Consider the following 26,141-nt stretch of genomic DNA (forward strand, 5'->3'; position numbering starts at 1 on the left):
GATATCCCTAATAAATGACTAGTGTCCTATAATACTAAGTTCCATTTAAGGAATTGATATCTTACAACAAATATTTTTTCATATATATGAGTCCAAAATTGAATTCAAAATCACAAGTTTAAATAATAAGATTATCTATCAATCTTGTCATATCATATAATATTTAATGTTATTATTTAGTATCTATCTTTTACTCAAATATTTTGGTTTTAAAATATATAATTTTAAAACAAATGACTTTTATTTACTAATATTTTATATATAAATATTATGATAAAAAAATCATACATTTAAAAATATATATTAATTAGAAAATTTAATAAATATATCATTTAATAAATAATAAATACAATAATTAATACTATTTTGAATACAAATATTTTTAAAGGATAAAAGTATTTATGAATATATTTATAACACTACAAAAATTAATAATATTAATTGCTACATTAATATCATTTGTCATTAATTTAATTCTCAGTACTAAAAAACATTTTTTTACAATACACAACGATTATGCGGAACTTAGAAGTTATTGTTTCTAATTTTTATTTCTCCCCCTCCTCTCTTGTTTCTCACTCTCCCTTTCCTCTCTCGTTTCCCACTTTCCCACTTTCCCTCTCACTCTCTGACTCCCCCTCTACCTTAATCGAGATCCCCTTAGACACGTCTGCCACCACTAGGAAGCCTTCCACATCGTGGCCGAGGAGGTTGACATTATTTTCATAGAGGGTGATGTGGTCGCCGCAAGCAAGGACGCAACCTAGGGTTTCAGTGGCGGAGAAGCATAGGGACACTGCTTTCGTCCTCCGCTCCCTGCTCTATGTCACTATGGCGACCCTCATTTCCAGGGTTTCGGGGCCACTCTCCAATGGGTTTCTAAGGTTGGCCTTGATGGACGTGATTGTGAATCCCGTGGTGAGATTCAATTACTTCAACAACCTCGTTGACATGGAGCGATGCATGAATGGGACGAGGAAGATAGTGGAGATCTTGGGGAGCAGGGCTTTGAGGGATTTCAAGTTTAGCAACTGGTTCGGGGAGCGAGACTTTAGGTTCATTGGCCTTGCTTTGCCACTTCACCAGACCGACTTCCCTAGTATGTCGTATTTCTATTGCTGGACAGTGAGCTCCATATGGCACTACCATGGAGGCTGCCACTATGATGAGCATTTTTACTTCAGGGTCGAGGATGGAGAGGACGACAGTAGCGATGCCAGGGTCAAAACAATTTGATTAGCACAATCCCTTTTCTTTATCGAGTGCTTTCTTGACTTGTCAGAGAGGTCACCAAGAATAACACAAGGAACATGCAGCCACCATTTGTTATCTTTCCATGGAAAAAAATTTCGGAATGAGGCCCTACGTAATCTACTCGAATTCCCTGGTATGTTCTCTGCATACCAAAATTCAGTGTCCTAAAAAGTATCTAATATTTCATAAAAACAATATTATGTTAACGGTTTTAGTCACAAGAAGAATTGATGAAAACTGAGATGTTATAAGCAAGAAGAAATTGAGATTTGTCTTACTATAAGCATTGTGTCAAGCTTCTGTAGTGTAGGGGGGTTGACATAGATGTCTGATCTTGGCCTATTTTTCATCATCCGAAAAGAGCATTCGATCATGTTACTTACATTTAGAGGTGCCAAACAAGTTGTATCTAAGTTATAATTATGATCATTCAGCAAAACTCACTTCTACAATTGTGCTATCTTCTAAATATTGTGCAGTTGGAACAAATTCTTGTATGCCACTTCAACTGATCATTCTTTTTTTAACTGAATTATGCATGATGTTTGATTCTATTGTATGGTTAGAATGAATACTGTACAAATATTAGTTTATGAACTTGTTGTCACAAATGACAACCACAATCTTGCTTGATGCGATCGCCAATTACATATTGGTTTGTGTTAAATAAGGTGTCTTGCAATTTTGTTTTTTGTGTTCCCTGGAAAAAAGCCTTCCTGCCATAATTCATATTGTTGAGTGATTTTTAGTTTCAATTTACAAGGTCTATGATGTTTTCTTATCAGTGCAATATGGTTTCATTCATGGATGACTTGGAGAATTGATGTTTAGAGCAAGTGAAGCATGCAATTCAACAAAGTGTTGCATGAATCCATTTTTCTTTTACTAAAAGAATACCTTGAAGCATAGCAAGGATTGATTGATGATGGGCAAGTGGGGGGTTTTGTAGTTAACTATACCTTCTAATTGTTTACATGTTAAATGTATGTGTTTTACTTTCATAATAATCAGATTCAAATGTCTGACTTCATGTGTTGAAGTTTATAAAAAATATTTTTATAGTAAAATTTTATTCTTGTTCCTTTTTGATAAAAAAAATATTTTTATACTATTTTTAATTTCATGTGTTGAAGTTGATAATTTTTTTTTATATAAAAGATACCTTTTAGGACAACTGGTAGCTAATTTGGAATGTTTTAGGTACAAAGAGATTTCCTGTTTGATTGATTGTTTTCTGCATTTAGTTCTCCTTGACAAATCTTTCTAATTGGAAATTGCAAATTTTTAGGTATTTTTGTGCTTATGATTGTCATTCCATCTGTTGCAACCGAAAGGGCTAGTGCCAAGTTTGTTTCCACCCTTTTTCAATACAGAAAATGGTGAAGGAATCAACAACAAGCCCTGCATATTTCTCTTGAGACTTCTAATGAGTCAGTATACCCTAACTGGAATTGATGCATCAGCTCATATGGTATATCTTTTCTACTCTTTTTCATCCTTTTCTCAAAATTTTATTGCCTTGAAAAGCTTTTAGAAATTTCCTTGTCTGATACATTACACTTTTTTTTTTATTGATCCCTCCCTATAAAGTAAGTCTAAAAAAGAATTCATGCATTGTTGATCCCGTGAGCTCTTGTTATCATTTATCAACTTAAACCTTTGAGGTGTCAATCTTAAGACCAAGTCTAGATCCAACATGAAAATTAGTTTGTCAATAACCTCGGTTTAGGTAATAGGAGTTACCAAGTTTCTCTTGCTTTTCAATTTTGAAAATTCTACGCTGCCATTGTTAGATTGAAGTTACTAGATGACCTAGACTAAGACTTTCTGGTTACTTAACTTGTATTTGCAGACAGAGGAAACCAAGGATGTTGTAATAGTTTTATGGTGTTCTACTAAGCTTTGAGTCACTAAGCCTAGCTTAAATTTTAGTTCAATTTGGTTGGACGACTTCTTGGCCCTAGGGGTAATTCACTAAAGTGAGTGGAGGCTACCACAGGTTGTCGTGTATTTATCAGAGGAAAAGGTTCAATAAAAGAACTAGATAAGGTATCATCTCTTCTTTAGTGGATTGTCTTGCAAGTTGCAAATCCTAAGAACCTAATTTAATGTCATAGTTATTTCTTCTTTCAATTTGTTGAGTGTGCCTTTTTTTTCTGACTAGATATATTAACTATAACCATTAACTTCACTCTACCATTTATAATCCAAAGGAAGAGTTGTTATGAGGAAGGCCAGCCTACGAACACTTAAATGAATCACTACACATTTTGGTTGAGGCTGAGTTACCTGTCAATGTTGTTGATATAAGGTCGAGGCAAGCACAGGAAATCATAGAAGAACTACTCAAACCCATGGTATCTCCTTATAGTTTTAAAGCTCTGAATATTACTTACTATTTTGCATTTGCTAACTTTTTTTACACTGATGAAGTACAATGATTTGTGTGCCAATTTAACAAGAAGCATCTAGTTTGATAATGCAAACTTCATGTCACTGCATCAGTGTTGTTAAATGGCGGCCATGGCGGCGCCATGGCGGATTTAGGTGGCGGATTTGCGAAAAAACGCCACCGAATAGCGGTGGCGTGGCGGGTTTGGGATGGCGGCGCCATGGCGGCCGCTATAGCCATGGCGGTCGTGGCGGTTATGGAGGGGTGGCGGAAAATGGCGGGATTTGCTTGGTTTTTGTCCGCGGTAGGAGTTGGGCCGACCCGACCCAACCCTACCCGGTTATGCATTCAATTAAATGTTGTCCCACGCCGCACCTCACCTCTGCGTCCTTCCCTCACCCCGCCGCACCCAGCCGCCGCCGCCCGCGACACCCTTACACGAAGACGAAGGCCAACTTCGCGCGAGCCCCGGCAACGCAGCCTCCCGCGACCGCGACGCCTCTTCTTTCTGTCTCGTGAAGAAGACGAAGAAGACGAAGACGCAGACGCGGGTCAGCCAACCTTGATCTTTTTTTTTTTTAATTTTGATTTGGGCTTTTTGCTATTTGACACACCCCATTTTTCTGTCTACAACTTTTTTTTTTCCTTTTGCTATTTGACACCCCTTTTTACTGTTAACAGTCCCTTTTTTTTTTTTCGTATTTGACACCATAATTTTTTTTTCCTGTTCAGTCCCTTTTTAGTGATTTTAAATGGCTGAACCATCATCCGATGCTGCTACTGCAAGTGCAACGAGGAAAAATAAGGCAGACCCAGGCTGGAAATATTGCCATTCACTAGTGGAAGGAGATACAAACACCATTGTTTGTAATTTTTGTGGAAAAATCACTAAGGGAGGAATAACCCGAGCCAAACAACACCTGATTGGGAAGTCGGGCAACGTTGCAGCTTGCAAGAAAACTCCCCCAAATGTAGTTGAAGAGTTGAAGGAATATATGGCTACAAAAAAAAGCGGGACCACTTACAGTACTTCTGGCAGTGGTAATATGGCAAATATAAGAGATTTTGAATTTGGTGAACCGATTGGATGTGATGGAAGTGAAGAAGATGAGTTTGCGGATTCTTGTAATGCTGCTGCAAGTGCAAAGACAAAGTGTGGGACTAAAAAAAGGACCAATGGACAAATTTTGTAAGAATCCAGAAAATGCAATCAATCGGAGAAAAATGGAGATGCTGAGGCAAATGAACATAAGAGAGTCAATGGATAAGAATGAAGTATTGAAGGTGCATCAACATATTGCTCGCTTTTGGTACCAAGCAGGTTTGTCATTCAACCTCATTAAATTGAAAAGCTTTGAGAACATGGTTGCAGCCATTGGTCAATATGGGCCACATTTGCCCATTCCTAGCTATCATGACATCAGAGTTCCACTCTTGAAGAAGGAAGTTGAATATACTGAAAATTTGATGAAAGGCCATAGGGAGCAATGGGTCAAGTATGGTTGTACTATTATGTCCGATGCATGGACTGATCAGAAACAAAGATGCATCATTAATTTTTTGATTAACTCTCAAGCTGGTACCATGTTTTTGAAGTCTGTTGATGACTCTGATTTTGTGAAGACAGGTGAAAAGCTTTTTGAGTTGCTTGATGCCATTGTGGAGGAAGTTGGAGAAGAGAATGTTGTTCAAGTTGTAACCGATAATGGGAGCAACTATGTTTTAGCGGGTAAGTTGTTGGAGGAGAAAAGGAAACATATTTATTGGACTCCTTGTGCAGCTCATTGTATTGATTTGATGCTTGAAGATATTGGGAAGCTTCCCTTGATAAGGAAGACCATTAGAAGGGCAATTAATCTAGTTGGGTTTATCTATGCCCATTCTAGTACCTTAAGTTTGTTGAGAAATTTTACAAACAAGAGGGAATTGGTGAGACATGCTATTACTAGATTTGCCACTTCTTATCTAACCTTGGAAAGGCTTCACAAAGAGAAAGCCAATATTAGAAAGATGTTTACTTCTGATGAATGGACCTTGAACAAGCTATCTAAGGAGCCTAAGGGAAAAGAAGCTGCAAAGGTAGTGCTCATGCCTTCTTTTTGGAATAGTGTGGTTTACACTCTTAAAGTCATGGCTCCACTTGTGAAAGTGCTTCGTCTTGTGGATGGTGAAAGGAAACCAGCCATGGGCTATATTTATGAAGCAATGGACAAGGCAAAAGAAACAATTATGAAGTCTTTCAACAACAATGAAAGCAAGTACAAAGATGTGTTTGAAATCATTGATAAAAGATGGAATTGTCAGCTTCATAGGCCATTGCATGCAGCTGCCCACTTCTTAAATCCAGAGTTCTTTTATGACAACACTGACTTGGAGTTTGATTTTGAGGTCACCAATGGTTTGTTTGAGTGCATTAAGAAGTTGATTCCACAATTTGATGTGCAACAGAAAATTCTAACCGAGTTGCATCTTTACAAGATTGGTGCTGACCACTTTGGTTCCGACTTTGCAATGGCTCAAAGGAAAACCCATTCTCCTAGTAAGAAACTTTTATCATACTATTTTTTTTATGTATTAGTGTTAGAATTCAGAATTCTAAGTTATGCTCTTGGTTGGTAATTGGTATTGCAGCATATTGGTGGCGAATGTTTGGGTCACAAACTCCAAATTTGCAGAAGCTGGCTATTAAGATTTTGAGTTTGACTTGCAGTGCTTCAGGATGTGAAAGAAATTGGAGTGTGTTTGAGCAAGTAATTGTGACAAAACTCTAACTATACTTTTTAATTTTATTTAATTTTGATGATCAAGTTATATTTGGAGTATATTTGAGATTGAAATCAACATTTATTTGTTATGTTGTAGATTCATTCCAAAAAAAGAAATAGGCTTGAGCACAAGAGGTTGCATGATTTGGTGTTTGTCAAATACAACCAACAATTGAAGCAAAGATATAATGCAAGAGATGAAATTGATCCAATTTCTCTTAATGATATTGATGTATGCAATGAATGGCTCGTGGGAGAGATGGATCAAGATGATGATAATGATGCTGGAAATGATTTGGTATTTGAAGATGATGATGCTCTAAATTGGGCAACTGTGTATCAGGCTTCGGGGGTTGGAGAGTGTAGGATGTATACTAGGCGGAAAAAGCAAAAAACAAGTGTTGCTGCTGCCCAAACTTCTAAAAAACAGGCAATGGTTGTTGGATCTTCATCAAGGAAGCAAAAAGCAGTCCAAGAAAATGATGAGGATCTAGATGTTGAGGAGAATATTGATGTTGAATCTGAAGAAGAAGAAATCATGGTCAATTTTGAGGCGTCTGATGGGGAAGAGGGAGAGGGAGATGCTCCATTACCATATGATAACAACGAAGATGATTGTGTTGGGATTGGAGAAGATGATTAGAGCCTCAACCTTCACTTTGCACTTTGCATTATGTTTTTATCATTTTCTTATTTTGAACTCTTTAATGAGTTTATTTGGTGTTGGTACTTGATTATTGTATGAACTCATGAAACTTTTTTAGTTTATTTGAATGCAATCCTTTGTTTTTTTCAATTTCAATGAGTTTATATATATGTTTTTTTTTTTGTGTCCGCCATGACATCCGCCATTTTCCGCTACGCCATCCGCCATATTTTTATGGCGGATTTTTGACTTTCCGCCATGAACCGCCATCCGCCATTAACAACATTGCACTGCATTTTGTAGGCATGTCACATAACTTATTCATAATCGTTTACTTAAAGTTAGAGTTTCACTTTAATAATCTACATAATACTGAAAAGTCCGTATAAGATATTGGAGTGAAACTCTAATTTTTTAACTTTTAATTAGAGAATGGTGTTCGATAATCAACGCTCTCACAATACAAAATTATTCACACCCATAAAGGATCGTGAGAACACAACAAATATTACATTATAGTAAAAATAATAACAAACACAAGAATATAATATGGTTCAACACCTCTTGTCTATGCCCACAGAACCATCTAAAAAGTATTTCACTATCACAAAAATGATTACAAGATTGTAACCCATCCTAAATAGTGTATCACTCTACAAACTCGAGTACATCACTAAATGATTACAAGAAATGATAACACTCTCACACAAAGAGACTTTTCTCTCAACAAAGTAACTTTGTTTCACAATCTTTCTTCTCACATACACACTCTTTTCATGTGTATCTTCTCCACTAATTCTCTTCTCTATTTATAGTGAAGATTGTCACCAACTATAATAAATAAGTTCTCTTGGAAGTTAAAACAAAAACAACTTCCAATATATCCATTCAAATAAGCTTCATCTATTCAAACGCAACCTTCCACTTTGCATTTAAACCACCTAAACTTTAGTCATAAAAATTCAATTCTCACTATGCATTAAATGCACCTTATCTTTTGGCTTGGAACTCTACAATTCTACCCCTCAAGCCAAAAGAGAAATATCATTTAATCAATTTGAAAGTGAACAAATTCCCCTTCCAACCGGGGTATCTCCCAACACTTCTACAATGTTAGAAAACTTCACTTTCTTCTTCACTTTGCTATCATGTTTCCTCTTTAAGGCTTGTCCATCCAAATAGCAAAGGTTACCTTTATTTTTTTGTCCTTGCAACACCAAGAGTCTCCCCTTGTACACCTTGCATCCCTACTTTAAACCAATATACTTGTACCCTTGTGATGTCATCTCCTCCATACAAATCATATTGACAATAGCAGAAGGTACATACCTTACATTTGAGAAAGTTCGAATAGCACCATCATGGAGCTTCATCCTCACGCTCTCTATGCCTTTAACCTTCATTTTTCCACCATTTCCTAAACTAAAATGGTGGAATTCTCCATCATTTTTCAAAGTATCAAACATCTTTCGATCTCTACAAATGTGTTTTGAGGCAGCAGAATCCATCACCCATTTTGTTTTAGCAATCTCATCGTTTGTTGCCAAAAACACATCATATTCATTTTCGACACTTTTTACTACATTAGCTTGGGAGTTGTTAACATCTTTGTTCATATCTCTTAATTTCTTCAAGTTGTCCTTCATTTGTTTGCACCTCACTTGCACATGACCATTCTCACCATAATAGTAACATTGTATGTTACTTATATCTCGTTGCGGATGTAATTACAATTTTGATATTCCTCTTGGCCTATCCTGTCTCCTTCAATGATTCCTCCCTTGCTCAGACTCTACCACATCTATTGCATTATGCTCCTGGCCATAGCTTTGATACCACTGTTGGATAATCAATACTCTCACAAACAAAATTACCCACACTCACAAAGGATCATGAGAACACAACAAAGATCACATTGTAGGAAAAGTAATAACAAACACGAGAATTTAACATGGTTTGACACCTCTTGCCTATGTCCACTGAACCCTCTAAAAAGTATTTCGCTATCACAAAATGATTATAAGATTATAACTCACCCTAAATAGTGTATCACTCTACCAATCCGAATATCCCACTCAATGGTTACAAGAAATGATAATACTCTCACACAAAGACACTTTTCTCTCAACAAAGTTACTTTGTTTCACAATCTCTCTTCTCACATGCTCTCTCTTCATGTGCATCTTCTCCACTAATTTTCTTTTGTATTTATAGTGAAGATTGTCACCAATTATAATAAATAAGTTCTCTTGAAAGGTAAAACAAAAATAACTTCCAATTCATCCATTCAAATAAGCTTTATCTAGTTAAATCCAATCTTCCACTTTGCATTTAAACCACATAAACCTTAGTGATAAAAATTCAATTCTCACTATGCATTAAACACACCTTATCTTTTGGCTTGGAACTTTACAAATGGTATGAAAAGCATGTAAAGAATTGCGTCTAAATTTTTTAGCAAGTCTCATTAATAGGCTCAATGTCTCTTTTTCTCTTACCATTTTGGTACGTGTGGACTTGGACTTGCAGAAGAGAAGTGAGAAGAAGCTGAATCATGAGTTAGACAACTAGAACAACAAGTAATACGTACATGGCAATGTTTCAGCTTATTGTTTGTCAACTTATTGCCCTACTGCAGAAGTGAACCACTTATAATTTAACTCCAGTTACAACTTACATATGGTTTAAAATAAAAACATTGTTGTCCACCTATAATTTTCTAAATACTCTTTTATGTTCATTAATCATTTTAGTTATTTTTTTAATGATTCTTTTCATAGATTAAACTTAATCTGCACAAATTATTGAATGCATTCCAATATATTTTAAATTTTGAAGGAAATCCATCTAATTAAAATTTGATCTGAATGTTTTTTTCAAGAAAATTATCTACTGCAGCAGAAAAATTAGATAACATTAACAAGAAATTAAGACCATAGTAAAGCCAAGTTTTGTACCGGACAAGTTTTGATGACCAGAATGCACACTACTAGAAAAGTGTCTTTTCATGTCGTCGTATCTACATCGGTTATAAAAAAAAACCAATGTAGTAAATGATACGGTGGCATTTTTGAAAATAAAGCAAACTTTTTTAACCCAGTTACGACGGTTTTTATAAAACCACCTTCGATGTGAACGTTACAAAGGCGATTTTATAAAAACGGTCTTTGTTAGTCAATCTAACTACTACGGTTTTTAAAAACCGCCTTTGATTGAAGTTATAAAATTTTTAATTATTTTATTTATTTCGGTTTTCCCTTTAAATTAATAAATATATTATACAAAATGCAGCCAACAGCAACCCTAACGCAAAACTTGTTGTCGCTCCCAAGGCCTCTGCCGTCTCCGTTGTGCCAGAGAGAGAGGTGGTGATGTCTTCAATTAGATTCCTATGGATCCTGATGGTGTCTTTGACGGAATCATGCACGTTAAGCCAACCGCAGAAGTTATCAATGTACGATGTTCTGATGGAGTACGGGTTCCCGGTGGGTCTTCTTCCCAAGGGAGCCATAGGGTATTCACTTAACAAAGTCAGCGGTGAGTTCGCAGTGTATTTCCAAGGAGTGTGCAGCTTCGACATAGAGTCCTACATGTTCAAGTACAAATCCACCATCACGGGTGTCGTCTCCAAGGGCAAGCTCTATAATCTCTAAGGTGTCACCGTCAAAATCTTGCTCCTTTGGCTCAACATCGTCGAGGTCTCTCGTCAGGGGAATGATATTTACTTCTCTGTCGGAATCTCTTCCGCTAATTTTGGCATTGAGAATTTCCTCGAGAGCCCCTAGTGTGGTTGTGGTTTCAATTGCAAAACACTACCCTTAAACCGTGACGTTTCCGTTTCCTCAATTTAATTACACTTTTTTTATGATTCAATTGCCGAACGGATTATTGGGTTCAGTTGCAAACTATAGATCTATCTAGTATCTATCATCTTCTTCTTCTTTTTTTATGCTTTTTAAGTTAATAATTAGTCCTACTTTTTATTATCGGGGCATTGTTTATGTGTATAAAGATTGTGTTTTGATCTTCACCCTTTTTGTTGCCAAATGACTACAACAATTGCTATTGAAGATGTGAGAAGGGAGGTGAAAATACTTCGAGCTTTGAATGGACACAACAATCTGATCCAGTTCTATGATGCATTTGAAGATCAAGACAATGTCTACATTATAATGGAGTAAGTTTGGGATGCCTGTTTCCTCTTCAAAGTATATTGTAACAGTAGTGTTTTGTGGCCATCCTAGTAAAGTTTAATAATACTTCTTTTTTTATTTCAAATAAAATATGTTGTAATAACCTCAAATAATACAACCTTTTTAGTGACATCAGCACTATGTATTAGGTTATAAAAAAAAATTGTTGACAGAATGCCTTGATTTTTTTTGCTTTTTGATGATTTTGTAATTGGCTAGATCCTATTGACATTTCAGGTTATGTGAAGGGGGAGAGCTCTTAGATATGATATTATCAAGGTATTCATAAAATACCAGCTTTTCCTTTTCTAATTACGATAATAAAAAAATAAAAAAATTGACCTTTGGAATTGCACCTTGCCACTAACTAACTATATGGTTGATTTCTTCTTTAGAGGAGGGAAATACTTAGAAGATGATGCAAAGGCTGTCATGGTACAGATACTTAATGTTGCTGCATTTTGTCATCTTCAGGGTGTGGTACACCGAGATCTTAAGCCAGAGGTGAGCACATTTGTATCCATTTCTTTCATATGGTTAAAGCCTATCTGCTACATTTTCAAAGATTCATCTTAATACCCTAGTATGGAAATGCTAAGTGGGGCATGGATGGGTTACTCATTTAACTGTCTTAATTTTACACCCGTCCCAAAGAAATCCCTCTCTTCATTATTCTTGTGTCATAATGGCTTGGTGCTATTTAGAGTTGGATTAAGCCTAGAAGTATTATGTCACTTTTGTTTTTATTTTTCGGCTGGCAAAGATTGTAGAATGTTTGATAAAGTTTACTAACTTTTTTAAGGAGTCTAGCTAGATTGGATTTTGGAATATCTAGATAGCCTTTAATTTAGCATTTTTATTTCCTTTTGATGGTTTTGTTAGATTTTTCTTTTCCCTTTTGGTTTCATACATCATTCAGTTGCAATATATAGGTCAATATAAGCCATGAATATATGACATAACTTTTTGCTGTTTCATTCAGTTCACTAGTCACTTGGGCACAACTCAAGCATTAAACTAGCTTATTCAACATAGGTTTTAGTATTTAAAAAAAAAGTAAATTACTGAAAAATAAATTCCATGAAGAAATTGTGTTCCCATATAAACCCTTTTGTTTGTATAGTATGAATGAATAACTAATATATTCAAGATTTCAAGGATAATTCTAACCCCCTTGCCATTTTCTTCAGAATCAGAAGCAATATCATGAACTTGGGGTTGGGGTTAATCTAACTCATAGTTACCATAGCATACAAAAAGGACTGGTTCCATATATGCCAAGTCAGTCAAAAGAAAATTATCCTAAATTACTAGTTTTAGGAATGCAAATTAGAGTTTCTCCAAAACATACTAAATGTTAGTATTGTGCTAATATGAACTGAGGCAAATTTTATCACAAGGGTTTGGGACTTAGGGTCATGATTGAGCTGCCCTGTAGTAGAGTAGAGCTACTGTATGCCTTCATGAATAAAGTATGAAACCTGAATTATATTTAGCATCCATGTTGATCTATATTGTTGTGAGTACTTTTATAAATAGCAAAAACAAACTTTTCTTCAAGTTTGATTCTGTTAGTCAAGGTGCTAATAAATTTTCTTCAAGTTTGCTGATATAGTTACCAGATACCACAGGGATAAACAAATCATACTTGTGGCGGTGCTGATATTTGGTTTGGTGTGGTGATCAAACAATAGTGATATCTTTTGCTCTCCAGGATCCTACTGCCCGACTACAACACGCAAAGTTTCTTGTGACAGTAGGTATTGATTTATCCCATACCTTATTTTTCTCATGTTTAAATTATCTAAACTTCCTTTTTTTGCAATATAATGTCCTCTAAAGAAAACTCCATTATTACGTGCTACTACTTTCATGTCCATTATAACCAACCTTGCACTAACTATTGAGCATTCACACATTAGTTTTTTCCCAATTTCAGATATTATTGCAAGAAGGGTTCTACTCACCAAAATAGTATTTTTTTTTGTATATATCATAAGTATAATTTATTCCATCACTATTTGTGTTTGAAAATCCAGTGCCAACGTGAAAAACCACATCCACTGAAAGTAATATGAAGTAGCAGTGTTTCAAAGTTAGTTCCAAACAAAGTTGATATGATAAATTGGGCTAGATCCTGAAAATTATATCTCATTAATTGGATTAAAATTTTGTGTTATTTTCTTGCTTTATTTTGTTCGAGAATGGAGGGCACTAAATCAGAACCTTAGTCTATATTTTTCATTTTTGCTAGAAGGTAAACTAATCTAGTAAGGCATACCTTGATCAGGCTTACAGAGGATATGCTAGCCCTCTTAATATTTTCTTTATCCTCCGGATCATTGTATTATTGTTTTTTTTTTTTTTTGCCAATGAAATCATATGAGTTTATGCATTTAAAAAAAATGCAACGCATTAAGTTTAGTCTTATTTAAATGTGAAGTAAATGTAAACAAATTGTTATGATCTTTTCATTTGAAAAATTTTCCTTGTTGGACTTGGAATGCAATCCTTTTCATTCAATGCCTATACTCCTTTTCTTCTATTTAATTCTTGCTTTCTTCTTGATCCTTGTTTGCTTAATTTATTAATACTATGTTAATCCTTTTTTTTTTCTCTGCGCAGTCTTATATTACCTTTTCTAATTTCAATTTTGATTTTGATTTGAATAATTCCATAGAAGGGTTGAATGATGATTTGAAGAGGACTTGATAGAGGTGGTGGATCTAATGGGGCACAACAAAACTTTCAAGAATTGGTCGGCACTACTAGGGTCCACAAGCCCATCGTAGCCACCAAGGGTAAATTATACGGTAAATATTTATACTAGCACAAAATTTAAATTAAATTATTTTTTATAGTTTAGTTTAAAATAGTTATTTATTTTTTTAAATTGTATACTATGACTTTTCTAATTTATTTTAGTTTAACAATTAATCAAATGAATTAACATAATGTGGAATTTAATAATTACTTGAGTTTTGATTCACTCTTAAAATTTATATTTACTTAATCATAAATAATAAAAAAATTGCAAAAAACTGAATATTTCCTCTTACTCATACTTTTATGCAGGCAGATTGAAGTAGACAGCAAATTTTTGGAAGCACAACACATGATTCAAAATATAAAATAATAATGTAATAATTTTTTTAAAATAGACAGCAAATTTTCCACCTCAACTCATCGTGAGATCATAATTTAAGATTTAAAGTGTTCTCCATAATTTGCATCATACATAGTTTTCTGTCATTGGGAATTGAATCAAGTTGTGGTATATCTCAACTTGTTGCACCTAAATTGTTTATCAATAGAAGTCCAATCAGATATATGTAGACTGTAGAGCAATGGTGAAGTTAGTGACCCTGTTATGTTGCATTTTGTACAGCTAATCATTAAATGTGTTAGACTTTATACATTACTGGCACCAATGGTTCTGTATCAGGGCAGAGTAACCCTGGATACCCTATCACCACAGGTTATGAAGGAGTATCTTGACCATTAGATGATATGACATTCAGTCGAGACAAGGCAGCTTTAGCTGTGGCTCAAAAGGTGCACTTTCCTCTGCTGGGAATTTTATGATTCATGAACTTTGCTGAATGTCTAATGCCATATGTATTATCATAAATTAATTACTTCAGCGGTTTCATACTAATTGTCTGTCCTATGTTTGATACCACTTTCAATTGAAGGGATTGACAATTAATAAATTTTTAAGTAGGTTTTCAGGGGTTTGTATGATAATGCATCAAACAACATTCATGTAACTGCTCATCTTGCTATCCTGAAGAACACTTGGGTTATCACATAGGTATTTGATAGCCATCATTGTAGTAGTTGATACCGTAGCCAGATTACTTACCCTATATTATACACTTACCCTATATTATATACTTCTAACATGCTTTTGTTCGTAGGAATTCAAGCTGGGTCAAGTCCGTAGCCAGATTCAGGTTTGGAACTTATCCAAATTCAATTAGTTATAGTTTTTATCTTTCTTTATATTAATCCATAAAAAGTGTTTTAATTATCTGCTTTTGCTTCTTTGGTCCGTCACACGTGCTTGCTTCTTTGGTCTTTTTGGTGAGTGAAAAAAACCAGAGTGAGAGATCTTTTGTAGATGCAACCATAGAATAAATAAACTAAACTTTTAACAAGATTCAACTAAAAGAAAAAAAAAACAACTTTAATTTCTAAGAAGATTCTATAGATAATTACCTTAGAAAGTACTATATATTCTAAGACGGTCGTAGCACAACCGTTTTAGAATGTAGTGCATTCTAAGTCGGTCTTGTGCTACGACCATCTTAGAATGTAGTACAATCTTAGTTGGTCTTTGAGTCTGGACCATCTAAGAATGTATAGTACATTCTAAGATGGTCGTGCTTAACCGTCGTCGTAGACCCATTAGTTTTCTAGGACAAGTGCTACAACGACATTACGTAATCGACATAGTATGTTTAAAATAACCGATATAAATTGTGTTTTTTTAGTAGTGTCAAGAGATGCAGTGGGGTCTTCCACTTACCCGTTCTTTGATTTCAACAGTAATATGCATGACAAATATTTTCACTTTGTACAATTAAAAAAATCGAAATACAATATTTCCATTTTCCTTAATTTTTTGAAAAAAAACATGGATTTTTGTGCAATAGTGGAAGCTAGCTCTTTTATGAAAACAAAAGATTAAGCCAATTTCTTTTGTACTCTTGTAAATACACGAGGAACTGCGGGAGTATGGAGAATTTTGGCGCTGAATGAGGCTGGTGGATGGAGTATGGAGAATTTTGGCGTTGAATGAGGCTGGTGGATGGAAGGATAGGACCACACTGGAAGATATGAACTTGGTGGTGCGAGCCAGTTTCAAAGGATGAAAATTCTTATTCTTGTCTGACTTGAAGGTTGGCTTTCTTCAAACTTTGTTATTATATTTCATTTGATGATTTGAATTAAAGTATCTTGCAAACTTACTTTCTTACTTTATAAAACATCTTTAAGTTAGAAGAGCTAACTCCTTATAATAAAATATTACGAAAACTTCATGGTGGTGAGAATTCATGTTTAAATCATCTTTTAGTGAAACACTTTACTTTTCCGCATAGTTATGTGATTTTCCGTTTTGTCTCTTAGGAAGAGGTTTTTTTAAAGAGGTGTTGCTAGCTCGGTATTGGGGGTTTATGCCTTCGGCATGGTAAAGTCATCTTAATTTCTTGTTCAAATGTAACATTAACTGTATCATTTGCTTTTGTTTAAAGATATAATGGATCTACTAAATTTACTTTCAAGAAGGGTAAAATCAATAATTTTAGACAACTCAATTTTTAGAGGAGAAAAATAAATAATTTTAGATATCAGTAGAAATACATAAGAATATTATAAAAATATATAAGAATAATGTCTTTGGTATAAGATTTATTTTAACATATCCATATTTAGTAGTAAACAATAAAGATATTGTCTAGACAAAATTAATTCATTTTGGTTTTGTTATTTAAGATGCCTATGTGGATTCATTGTATATAATATATGATAAATTCGAATACTTAATTAGAATGTAATGTATGTATGTTAAGAAAAAGAATAATTAAATGAGTACTTAATTGTATTCTGTTTTATATTCATTTTAATGAAAAAATAATTAAATACATCATTATATTAAAAAATAATTTATCTTATGCAATAAATCATTTGAAGACGATTTTTAATTAAGAATTGTCTAAGAATAATACACTTTTAAGATGATTCTTGACTAAGAACTGTCTTAAAATAATACGTTTTTCTAAAATAATTTTTTTATGAAACAGTTGTCAAAATTCAAGATTATCAATGACGTTAGCTTTAAAGACGATTTAAAATCATTTTTAAATGTACCTTAAAAACTCATTGTATGTCATTTTTCCAACAATATCTTTATTAAATATAATTAAGTCCTTTACATTTGATTAAATCGATTACTATTGTAACATTTAGGTTTCGATCAATAACTATAAGATGTTTGATTATTCAATTCCTTACATATAGATATATATAAATATATAGATAGATAAATAGATTTTGTTATATTACAAAATATGTAGATAGATAGATGGGTTTACAAATAAGACACACATTGGTAAAGTAATGGCTCATAACCATTGCACGTTGGAGGAAGTTGACAAGCACTGAATGTTGTTACTGCCAAACCATAAGCCATAACAAGCATGACAAGAGCCAACACTTTCTTTTCTCCCATCTCACCTTGAATATCTATACTACTTTATTTTTGGTATTATGAAATTCTGATTTCTGATCAACCACCGCTAGCATATATAGCATTACTTATATAGACATAACATTAAGCTTAGAATGATTTTAAATCGATATTATAGTATTTTTTTATATTTCCTTTGTATGAATCGGGGTATCGCTCATAAATGATTAGCTCCCAAGATAATAAGATTTATTTAAGAGAATAATATCTTCCAACAATTTTTTTTTTATACGCAAGATCAAAGATGGAATTCAAAATCAGACACTTAAGAAACAAGGTTCTATTTATCAACTATGTTACATCACACAATATTTAATGTTATTATTTAGTATCTAACTTTTACTCTCATATTTTAGTTTTAAATATATATTATAAATATATAATTTAAATTAAATGAATTTTATTTAATAATATTTTATATAAAAATATTATGATAAAAGGTCATACATTTAATAAATATATATTAATTCTTAAATTTCATAAATATGTTATTTAATAAACAATAAATACAATAATTAATACTATTTTGAATACAATTTTTTTTAAAGGATAAAAATATTTATCGATATATTTATAAAAAATAAAAAAGTTATTAATATTAACGGCTACATTAATATCTATGTAATAAAAGTAATAATATTAAATACTACATTAATATCATTTATGTGATTAATTTAATTATTTATTAAATGTAATTAAATCCTTTAAATTTTATTAGATTGAAATTATCATAAAGTTTAGGTTGCGATCAATGTCTATGGGATGTTTAATTCTCCTTTGCATATAGATAGATAAACAAATACATACATAGACAGGTAAATAGATTTTATATATATATTATAAGATAGGTAGATAGATAGATGAATTGATATTTTTTTAGAGATTGCTTATTTTTAAAATATTTTAAAAGAGATTGTTTCTTTTTTTACAACTTTTAAAAGAGATAGCTAATTGCTTTAATTTGAATTTGTTGTAACTTTGAATTATAGTTTTTTTTTGTGTACCAAAGAAGAATATTCCCTCTTTCCCTTAATAAATAAAATAATTAATACTATTTGAATAACAATATTTTGAAAAGAATAAAAATATTTATTTATGTATTTATAAAAACTACAAAATAATAATACTATATAGTACCTATGCCATGCAAGGATAAATTTGGAGGGAGAAATTTATATTTTGATTTGAGAAAAATGCAAAGAAATTATCATAACGAAGAGTTATGTGCTGCGGGAGTGCTTGCTCTATCTGTTAGTAGTTACACTTTTGTGAACTTGTTACTAGTATCAAGTTATCTTCTATTATAAAACTACTTGTTTTGCCTAAAAAAATTGTGTTATTTGAACGAATATATTAGAGAGAATGTTAAAAAATGTGTTTTTAGCACACAAAATACATATAATAAAAAAATATGTTATAACAACTCAAAATAAAGCAAGGTTGGAAGCCTTAGCTTGCTCAACTTTAAACTTGCAAATTTAACTACAATGAATCATACTAAAAGGAAGGGTTGAATAATGTGTTAGTTAAAATATAAAACATTTTTAAAATGAAAGATGTTATAATAAATAAATTTATAAGAACCTCCATCTAGAGATGCGTAAAACTTATTTTTCAGTGAAAACCTTGTGTGCAAAATGTGTTAATAATGAACCTTGAAATACTTTGATAAGTTAAAGGAGAGCAGTTCGTTTTATACTAGTTCATTCAACCTGAGCTACGTTAAATTGTTCTTTACCAATTAGTAAAGAGTTTCAGTAATCAAACTTGATCACAACAACTATTTTTCCTGTCACTTTTGGCTTATAAGTATTCTCAAGGTCACTACTAACACAATCCTTAGACTCCCCATGAATCTAAGAACATTCAAGTATTGTTTTGTCACTAATTCACTTACTTCTGACTTTCATAAACAAAAGTTTAATAGAGAATCAACGATTCTTTGCTACATTCAAAGTGTGAGTTTACAGTGAAGTTATAATCTCTGACAAATACTTTGTGAATCACAAATGATAGACTCTCTTAAGTTTAGTGTATCTAATGCTTTTCTTATTTCCTAATTTAGGACTCTTGCTTTTTTGTATGTGTTTGTTGTCATTCTTCAATCCTTGATGTCGTATTTTTAGGTAAAGAGAAGCTTGGAGAGTATCTTCGGGATTGAATAATATGATCATTGAGCAGATTGATCTTGTTTTCAGAAATAAGCACATATTGCGTGTTTCTATCTCATAGAATCAAAACTTTCCATATCTATAATTCATAACTCAATATGATTTTTAGACATATAAAAGGAAATAATAGATAGATTTGCATATATGTTCCTTTAAAATTAAATCATATAAATTGGAATAAACCAATAAATTCAAATAGGTGTTCATAATATAATTGATGTTTGGATTGATTGGACAAATACTTCCTACTTCGAGTAGATGAGTTATTAGTTAATGGATAAGTCTCACCTAGTGTTATTTCTAGTCATCAAATTTGATGACTTACATGTAGTAAAATGGTCAATACAAAGTTATATCTTTGTTTTCATAAAAATCTTAAGAAATATTTTAGCCGTCCAGTGATGAATCGTCACGTGTATAGCACAAGTCATTCAAAAACTATTATGTATCATAAGCAGTATGGTTAAATAAAAGTGGCAATCAAAAAATTAATATAAATGTGCTCTAAATTTATTTAACCCCAAGAATGAATACTCAAAACAAAATATTGCATTCAGCATGAATCGTGAAGTGTACGTAGGATCTCACACTAAAACAATAAAAATATTGGTTATTAACAGATAATTAACAAATCACCTGTAGAGAGTCGATGTAAAAAAAAATTAAAAATATAGAATAGATACACAAATATAAACACAAAGATAATAAGATAAATATGGGAGGATAATTGTAGTTAGATGATTTAAATAATAAAATAATCTTTATTACCTTAATTAAAATTATAAATATACTACTAAAAATTACCTCAATTAATTATGTAATTCATAATATATATTATTCGTAATTGATCGTAATTGCCTTAAAAGAATCGTGCTATACACGGGTGTTGAGTTTAATTCATAATATATATTATAAATTGGTTCTACAATTAAATGTTTTAAGTTTCATTGGACTTTTAATAGAATAATGCATAATTGCATTTGCAAATGTAAAGTAATTAACTAGCAATAGCAAAGAAAAAAAAAACAATGAGATTAATTAATTGAATAAATGAACAATGAACAATAACATTAGACGCAAATTTTTAAAATAAATATTACCTGAAAATCAGATAAGGGGTGAGAATTTCACATTGCGTTCAATGGAAGGTTACATTTCCAAATGAAAAGTTTAAAATTAAAGACAATATTAAAAGAAGCATAAAAAAATAAGAAAAAACGAACAGAAATTTGGCAAAAGTCTGGGTGCACTGTATATATATTCTATTAGAGAATTACTGTGCACTATTATATATGCAGTTGGTCATAAAAAAAATGGATTCTTTCATTCTTTCCAGAATAAACATAAAACAGGAATGCAATTACAGAAGTGGAGCTTGGATTTGTACCAATCCGGTACTTTCAATTACCCAATCCCGTTTTCCAATTTGTAAGTTATTATAAAAATAATCCCATTTCTATTCACAAATCATTTTCAATTTTAATCCTAATTAGTATAATGACTATAATTTAATCAGAAAGAATTATTTTACCAAAATTTTAAATCATGTAATTATAATTATTATAATTAAATGTAATTATGATTGAAAAATCATTTTTAAATTTTAATGGATTGATTTGTTAATGACAATAATTATTCTAAATGATTTAATTGATTACCTTCGTAAAAAGGTACATGCATACAATATCAAAAGATGTTGGATTTTTTCAGTCTTTAAACCCTCGGTCGTTAAAATTGTTTATTTAAGTTGGTTCTGAGTTATCTAAACTCTAAAGCACTATTTTCTCCATTTCCCATCAATCAATTTCAGTTCACATAATTAAACAATAATATGTTATTATAAATATAACAAATAATTTTGAAATTATTGGGTGATAGAATTATTTGGGAGTTTGACTGATTTTTTATTTTGAATTTTATTTTGTTTTGTAATGGGAAATGATATTTAATTATGCAGGACCTAACTACATCAGTGTTTGCCATGTGTGTGGTGACAGACACGATCAACAATCATATTTTATATAATATATTGATTAATATATGCATTTATGTAATATAATTAATAATATTAAACACTTCATTAATATTATTTATGTGATTAATTTAACTATTTATTAAATATAATTAAGTCCTTTAAATTTAATTAGACCAATAACTATCAGGTTTTTATCAATGGCCATAAGATGTTCAACTCGGTTTACATAGATTAGATTTTAAACCGTGCATCCGTGTAATACATGGGTTCATATAAATTTTATATTTTTTATTAGTATGTAATGTTTATTTATATAGAAATAAGATTATTTATAAAAATAAATTAATGAATAAATTATAAAAATTACAATAGTTATTTGTAATGTGAGATGATATACTATTTTTTTAATAAAAATATGTCCTAAACATTTCTAAAGTTATTTTTTTTCTAAAAAAAAATCAATTCTAAAGTTCATTTTTCAAAACCTATATATGTATCAGTTTCCTTTTTTTAATCATGATTAGTTTGTTAGAAATTTATTTTGTGTGTAAATATAACAAATTTAAATTATTATAAAACATGTTAGGTCTGATTTAGCTATATTCATTAAATGTACGTTTTTTTTTTCATTCAATCTGGGCATGAATTTGACTATCAAAAATATTTATCTATTAAATTTGTTCAAAAATTTTATATTAAAAGTTGATTTTGTAATAACTGTATATATGAGGTTATTTTTTAATCATGATTTGTTGCCAATCTTAGAAGACTATTTAAAATTTATTATCTCTCTTAATCATTACTAATATCAAAATAATGGTGATTGAAAATTTCGTAACACCTAATTTAAAATGATTTAAAATTAAGTCTCGCAAGATTTAAAATGACTAAGCAAAACCTGATTTATATATATATATATATATATGAAAATAAGCTTTTAACATTGATTATTTAGAACTTTCAACATCAGTTATTAATCGATATTGAAAATATCGATGTTGAAAGTATTATCGTTAACATCAGTTTTTGAAAATCGATGTTAACGTAAAATTACAACATCAGTTATTTAAATAACTGATGTTATATAATATGAATTATAAAAAAAAAAGTGAAGCCTGGTTACATCAACATTGGCCGTTAACATCGGTTTTAGAAAACTGATGTTGTTAGTGTACGTTAATATCGGCTTTTTAGAAAACCAATGTTGTTAGTTTAAGTTAACACCGGTTTAAAAAAAACGGATGTTAACTGCTATTAACAAAATCGATTTTTTGGGAAATCGATGTTGTTATTGTAAGTTAACATCGATTTTTTAAAAAAACTGATGTTGTTTTTAGAATATTTTTTAATATGTTGTATGTTTTTTCAATAACCCCAAAATTAACTTAGAAAGTTCAAAAGCAAACCACACAACATATAATTTTGATTCTGTTTTGAAACAGTTTTTACCAAAAATTTGATGACAAATTTATTAATTACTATCAATTAAAAGAATATTTAACGTTAAGGATACATGAATTGTAGAAAATGTAAACTAAGTAAACTACAATTACAAAATTGCTTAAACAGTCTAAGTATCATTTTTAAATTTCAAACAATACTTTGCTCACTAGATGCGAAGCGCCTTCAATCTCTCTAGTTCCAATGGTCTTGCATCATTGAAATACTGCATGATATAATAAAACATAAGTTAATAATATAATACCAATCATAAGAAACTGAAATTTGTTTGAATTAAACAATTACCATTTTTCAATTATTCTTGAAACCTCCTAAGATTATAGTTGACATCCAGTGCATGACGTAATACCCACACTCAGTGTTTCCTTTTTGTCTATTACACTAAAAATATTATGAAATTTAGATATTCAACGTTAAGTACAAATTATTCTACACAATACTAAAATATAAGTAGAAACATTGTTTAAATCACTTACTTTAACAACAATCTACCTAACACCAGCCTTGGATTTACTTTGTGGAGTATCGTCAAGTCCTTTCAAAGCACTGTTGAATACAAAGATGGATGTTTATTATACAATTAAAATATTAATGTTCCTGACTAATGCTAATGCAAATGTATTGAAAAATAACATTGACTTGTTAATTATTCCTTTGAGGTAGTTGTCTGACCTATTATGCAATGAACAAAACCAGATGACAACATTTTCCTTAGGCAAAATGACGACCATTTGCCAATGTGCCCTACAATGGAAACAAATATAGGTTATTATACTATTATACATTATTTAAATTCATTTGTTCAGTTTAACTTACCCATTCAGGTAGGCTCCTAGGTACACATCCTGTTTTTGAATTCTGCATCGAGTTCTTAATGTAACTTTCATGATTATGTAAAAAGGGGTCAGATTTAAAGCCAGACTGTTTAAGTTTCATGGCTGTTTTAACTGCTTCTAAATATTTAGGAGTAGTAGAAAAAGCAAGGGATTAGTTTTTATTGTTTCTAATAATCAAGTTAATTTCACTTTAAATTTTCTTGTAGCTAAAACAAACAAGCCCTTATAATAAGTTATAGATATACCAACACCTTCAATAGTTAAATGTATCCTAGCTATATGGTGGCATGGAGCCATGGAACATGATGTTATTATTCTAAGCCTACAAATAATGAAAAGTTTTTATAAGAAACGTTAAACTGTATCTACTTGCCTTATGCATATCTTTCTCTGAGACAAAACATTGATATACAAATTTACTTAATTATGTGCATATAATTACCCTTAAATAAAAACCTAATTTTTGGCTTAATTAGAGCCCTTGGATATTTAATAGTAGTTGCTAACCAATGTGCTAGGCATACTGACCTCAGGTAGAATTAATGTTAAGGATTTGACATGGTTCTTTCACTCTTAATTAAGGTCCAAACTGCTATAATTATTTTTCTTCATGGCCAACTTCAACAATAAAAACCTTACATATCCTCTGATCAAAACCTAGCCTGTAACTCACAGGTCCATATAATTCCTTTCCTGCTATAGGAAACTACTCACTCCTACCAAAGAAAATGACGTGAAGAGCTTTATCTAAGATTGGGACTTAAGCATATGCACAAACCAGGGTCAAAACCATGTTACAGTGTACCAAATTCAACAAGAAGAAACATCAAGTCAAATGCACGTGAATTGGAATAAAATAGAGCCCACACACAACCTTGCTAGAATACAAAAACTCATAAATACAATGAAGAATTCATGGCACAAAAATCCAAGCATAAGAAGTCAGAAAACAGTTATAGGGGACCACTCCTATAGTAAATGTATCTCTTACAGAATCAATTAATAGTTGAAAAATAGAATGCTTCCACACCAATGTTTTTTGTGGTCTTGAAGAACTTAAATTCATGGATATGTCATGTCATTGAGATTCAAGAATGGCATAAAGCATGCAAGAAGAGAAACTACTTACATGAAGGGTAGGCAACATGCTTTGTTTCTTTAACCCATTACAAATTTAATATTATAATATTAGATCATACAGAAGTTTTCATGAGCAGAACCTGCAGCCTCTATAAACATGGAGTTAAATTTTTCTTCCTACCCCTACTTTTCATGCAGCATTGTAGTTTTGCAAATTGATCCTGCTACTAGTGCCTCAACAATGACTAATATAATACCATAGATTTTAATCTCCACAAGACAAAAAATACAGAAAAGGTGACACAGGGCTTGTTATGACATAATTAGTGTATTCCAATTAAATTCTACAAACATATTCAAAAGATACATATGATCAAGTCAAGAATAGTAGATGTATAGAACATAAATAGTCTGATACTTGGTTGTTTAGTTATCTCTCATAAAGAGGCTTGACAATTAATATACACAACTAAACTACCATCATAATTCGTAAGTGAATTGATGAATCTTCATAGCATAAGCACAAAACAATCAAGGAAAGAGAAAAACTTTGCTTCCTATATATAGTTAATTATATACATACAAACAAGCAAGGTTTTGTGTTTAAGGGGGGATTAACATATAACCTTTCTGTGTTTGGGTATGTCAACACTGTGCAAACCCATTGGAACTCTGTTAAGTTGGTCGGCAAGTGTACTGATTCACACAAGTAGTATAAAATGGTAAGACCGAGTATCATATCCACAGGGAATTTGTTTCACATATACCATATATATTCAATATGTAAACACTTATAAGGCTTGAAATAAAGCAAATACTGAGTTCTGCACTATTAAACTATTTGAACAAAAACAAAATATTTAAATCTATAGAATGTGACAACTATCAAGTTAAAAGCATTGGGGAGTGTCCTACTGAATTTCTCTTGCTATATAAAATGAGTTTTTCTCTATTTAATGTTATCCTAGTGTTCTTACAATGAGAAATTACTCAAACCATGATTCCTCACATGAACGAGCCTAACTCTCTTTAGCCTTTATTCTTGATTCCTCAACAAACTTGTTTCTAAGCGGCCTGCACTACGCACAAGATGCAACATTTACTAGATTACTGCA

General features: G+C 31.6%; 1 protein-coding gene, 1 long non-coding RNA gene and 1 pseudogene across 4 annotated transcripts; all 3 read left to right on the forward strand.

The window, feature by feature from the left end:
- Nucleotides 1-533: 533 nt before the first annotated feature.
- On the forward strand, nucleotides 534-10,954 carry LOC121174058 (uncharacterized protein At5g01610-like; annotated as a pseudogene). The gene is made up of 5 exons (XR_005889770.1): nucleotides 534-1,387; nucleotides 2,543-2,725; nucleotides 3,107-3,303; nucleotides 3,468-3,611; nucleotides 10,390-10,954. The product of XR_005889770.1 is annotated as an uncharacterized protein At5g01610-like (transcript).
- Nucleotides 3,630-7,326, forward strand: LOC121172627 (uncharacterized). Of its 2 annotated transcripts, XM_003553109.5 has the most exons (4): nucleotides 3,630-4,197; nucleotides 4,379-6,185; nucleotides 6,278-6,396; nucleotides 6,509-7,326. In XM_003553109.5, the coding sequence occupies exons 2-4, from the start codon at nucleotides 4,739-4,741 to the stop codon at nucleotides 7,052-7,054; spliced, it is 2,112 nt and encodes a 703-aa protein (XP_003553157.2). In that variant the 5' UTR covers nucleotides 3,630-4,197; nucleotides 4,379-4,738; the 3' UTR covers nucleotides 7,055-7,326. The 2 variants fall into 2 exon arrangements, with proteins under 2 accessions (XP_003553157.2, XP_040868177.1); XM_041012243.1 differs by having other exon boundaries at nucleotides 3,630-6,185.
- Nucleotides 10,955-11,097: 143 nt separating the features above from the next.
- LOC100780228 (uncharacterized) lies at nucleotides 11,098-16,571 on the forward strand. The gene is made up of 9 exons (XR_001386179.3): nucleotides 11,098-11,234; nucleotides 11,488-11,529; nucleotides 11,646-11,754; nucleotides 12,853-13,010; nucleotides 13,931-14,063; nucleotides 14,639-14,805; nucleotides 14,975-15,064; nucleotides 15,171-16,154; nucleotides 16,384-16,571. It is a non-coding gene; the product is annotated as an uncharacterized lncRNA (long non-coding RNA).
- The last annotated feature ends 9,570 nt before the right edge of the window (nucleotides 16,572-26,141 follow it).

Source organism: Glycine max, chromosome 18 (assembly GCF_000004515.6).
Source record: "Glycine max cultivar Williams 82 chromosome 18, Glycine_max_v4.0, whole genome shotgun sequence".
Lineage (NCBI taxonomy): Eukaryota > Viridiplantae > Streptophyta > Magnoliopsida > Fabales > Fabaceae > Glycine > Glycine max.

Bases quoted from the DNA above. Each gene is read 5' to 3' on its own strand.
- LOC121172627 (XM_041012243.1), top strand. From the start codon at position 4,739: ATGGAAGTGAAGAAGATGAGTTTGCGGATTCTTGTAATGCTGCTGCAA. The intron at 6,186-6,277 runs GTAAGAAACTTT...TTGGTATTGCAG, and splicing joins AAGGAAAACCCATTCTCCTA to CATATTGGTGGCGAATGTTT. The intron at 6,397-6,508 runs GTAATTGTGACA...GTTATGTTGTAG, and splicing joins ATTGGAGTGTGTTTGAGCAA to ATTCATTCCAAAAAAAGAAA.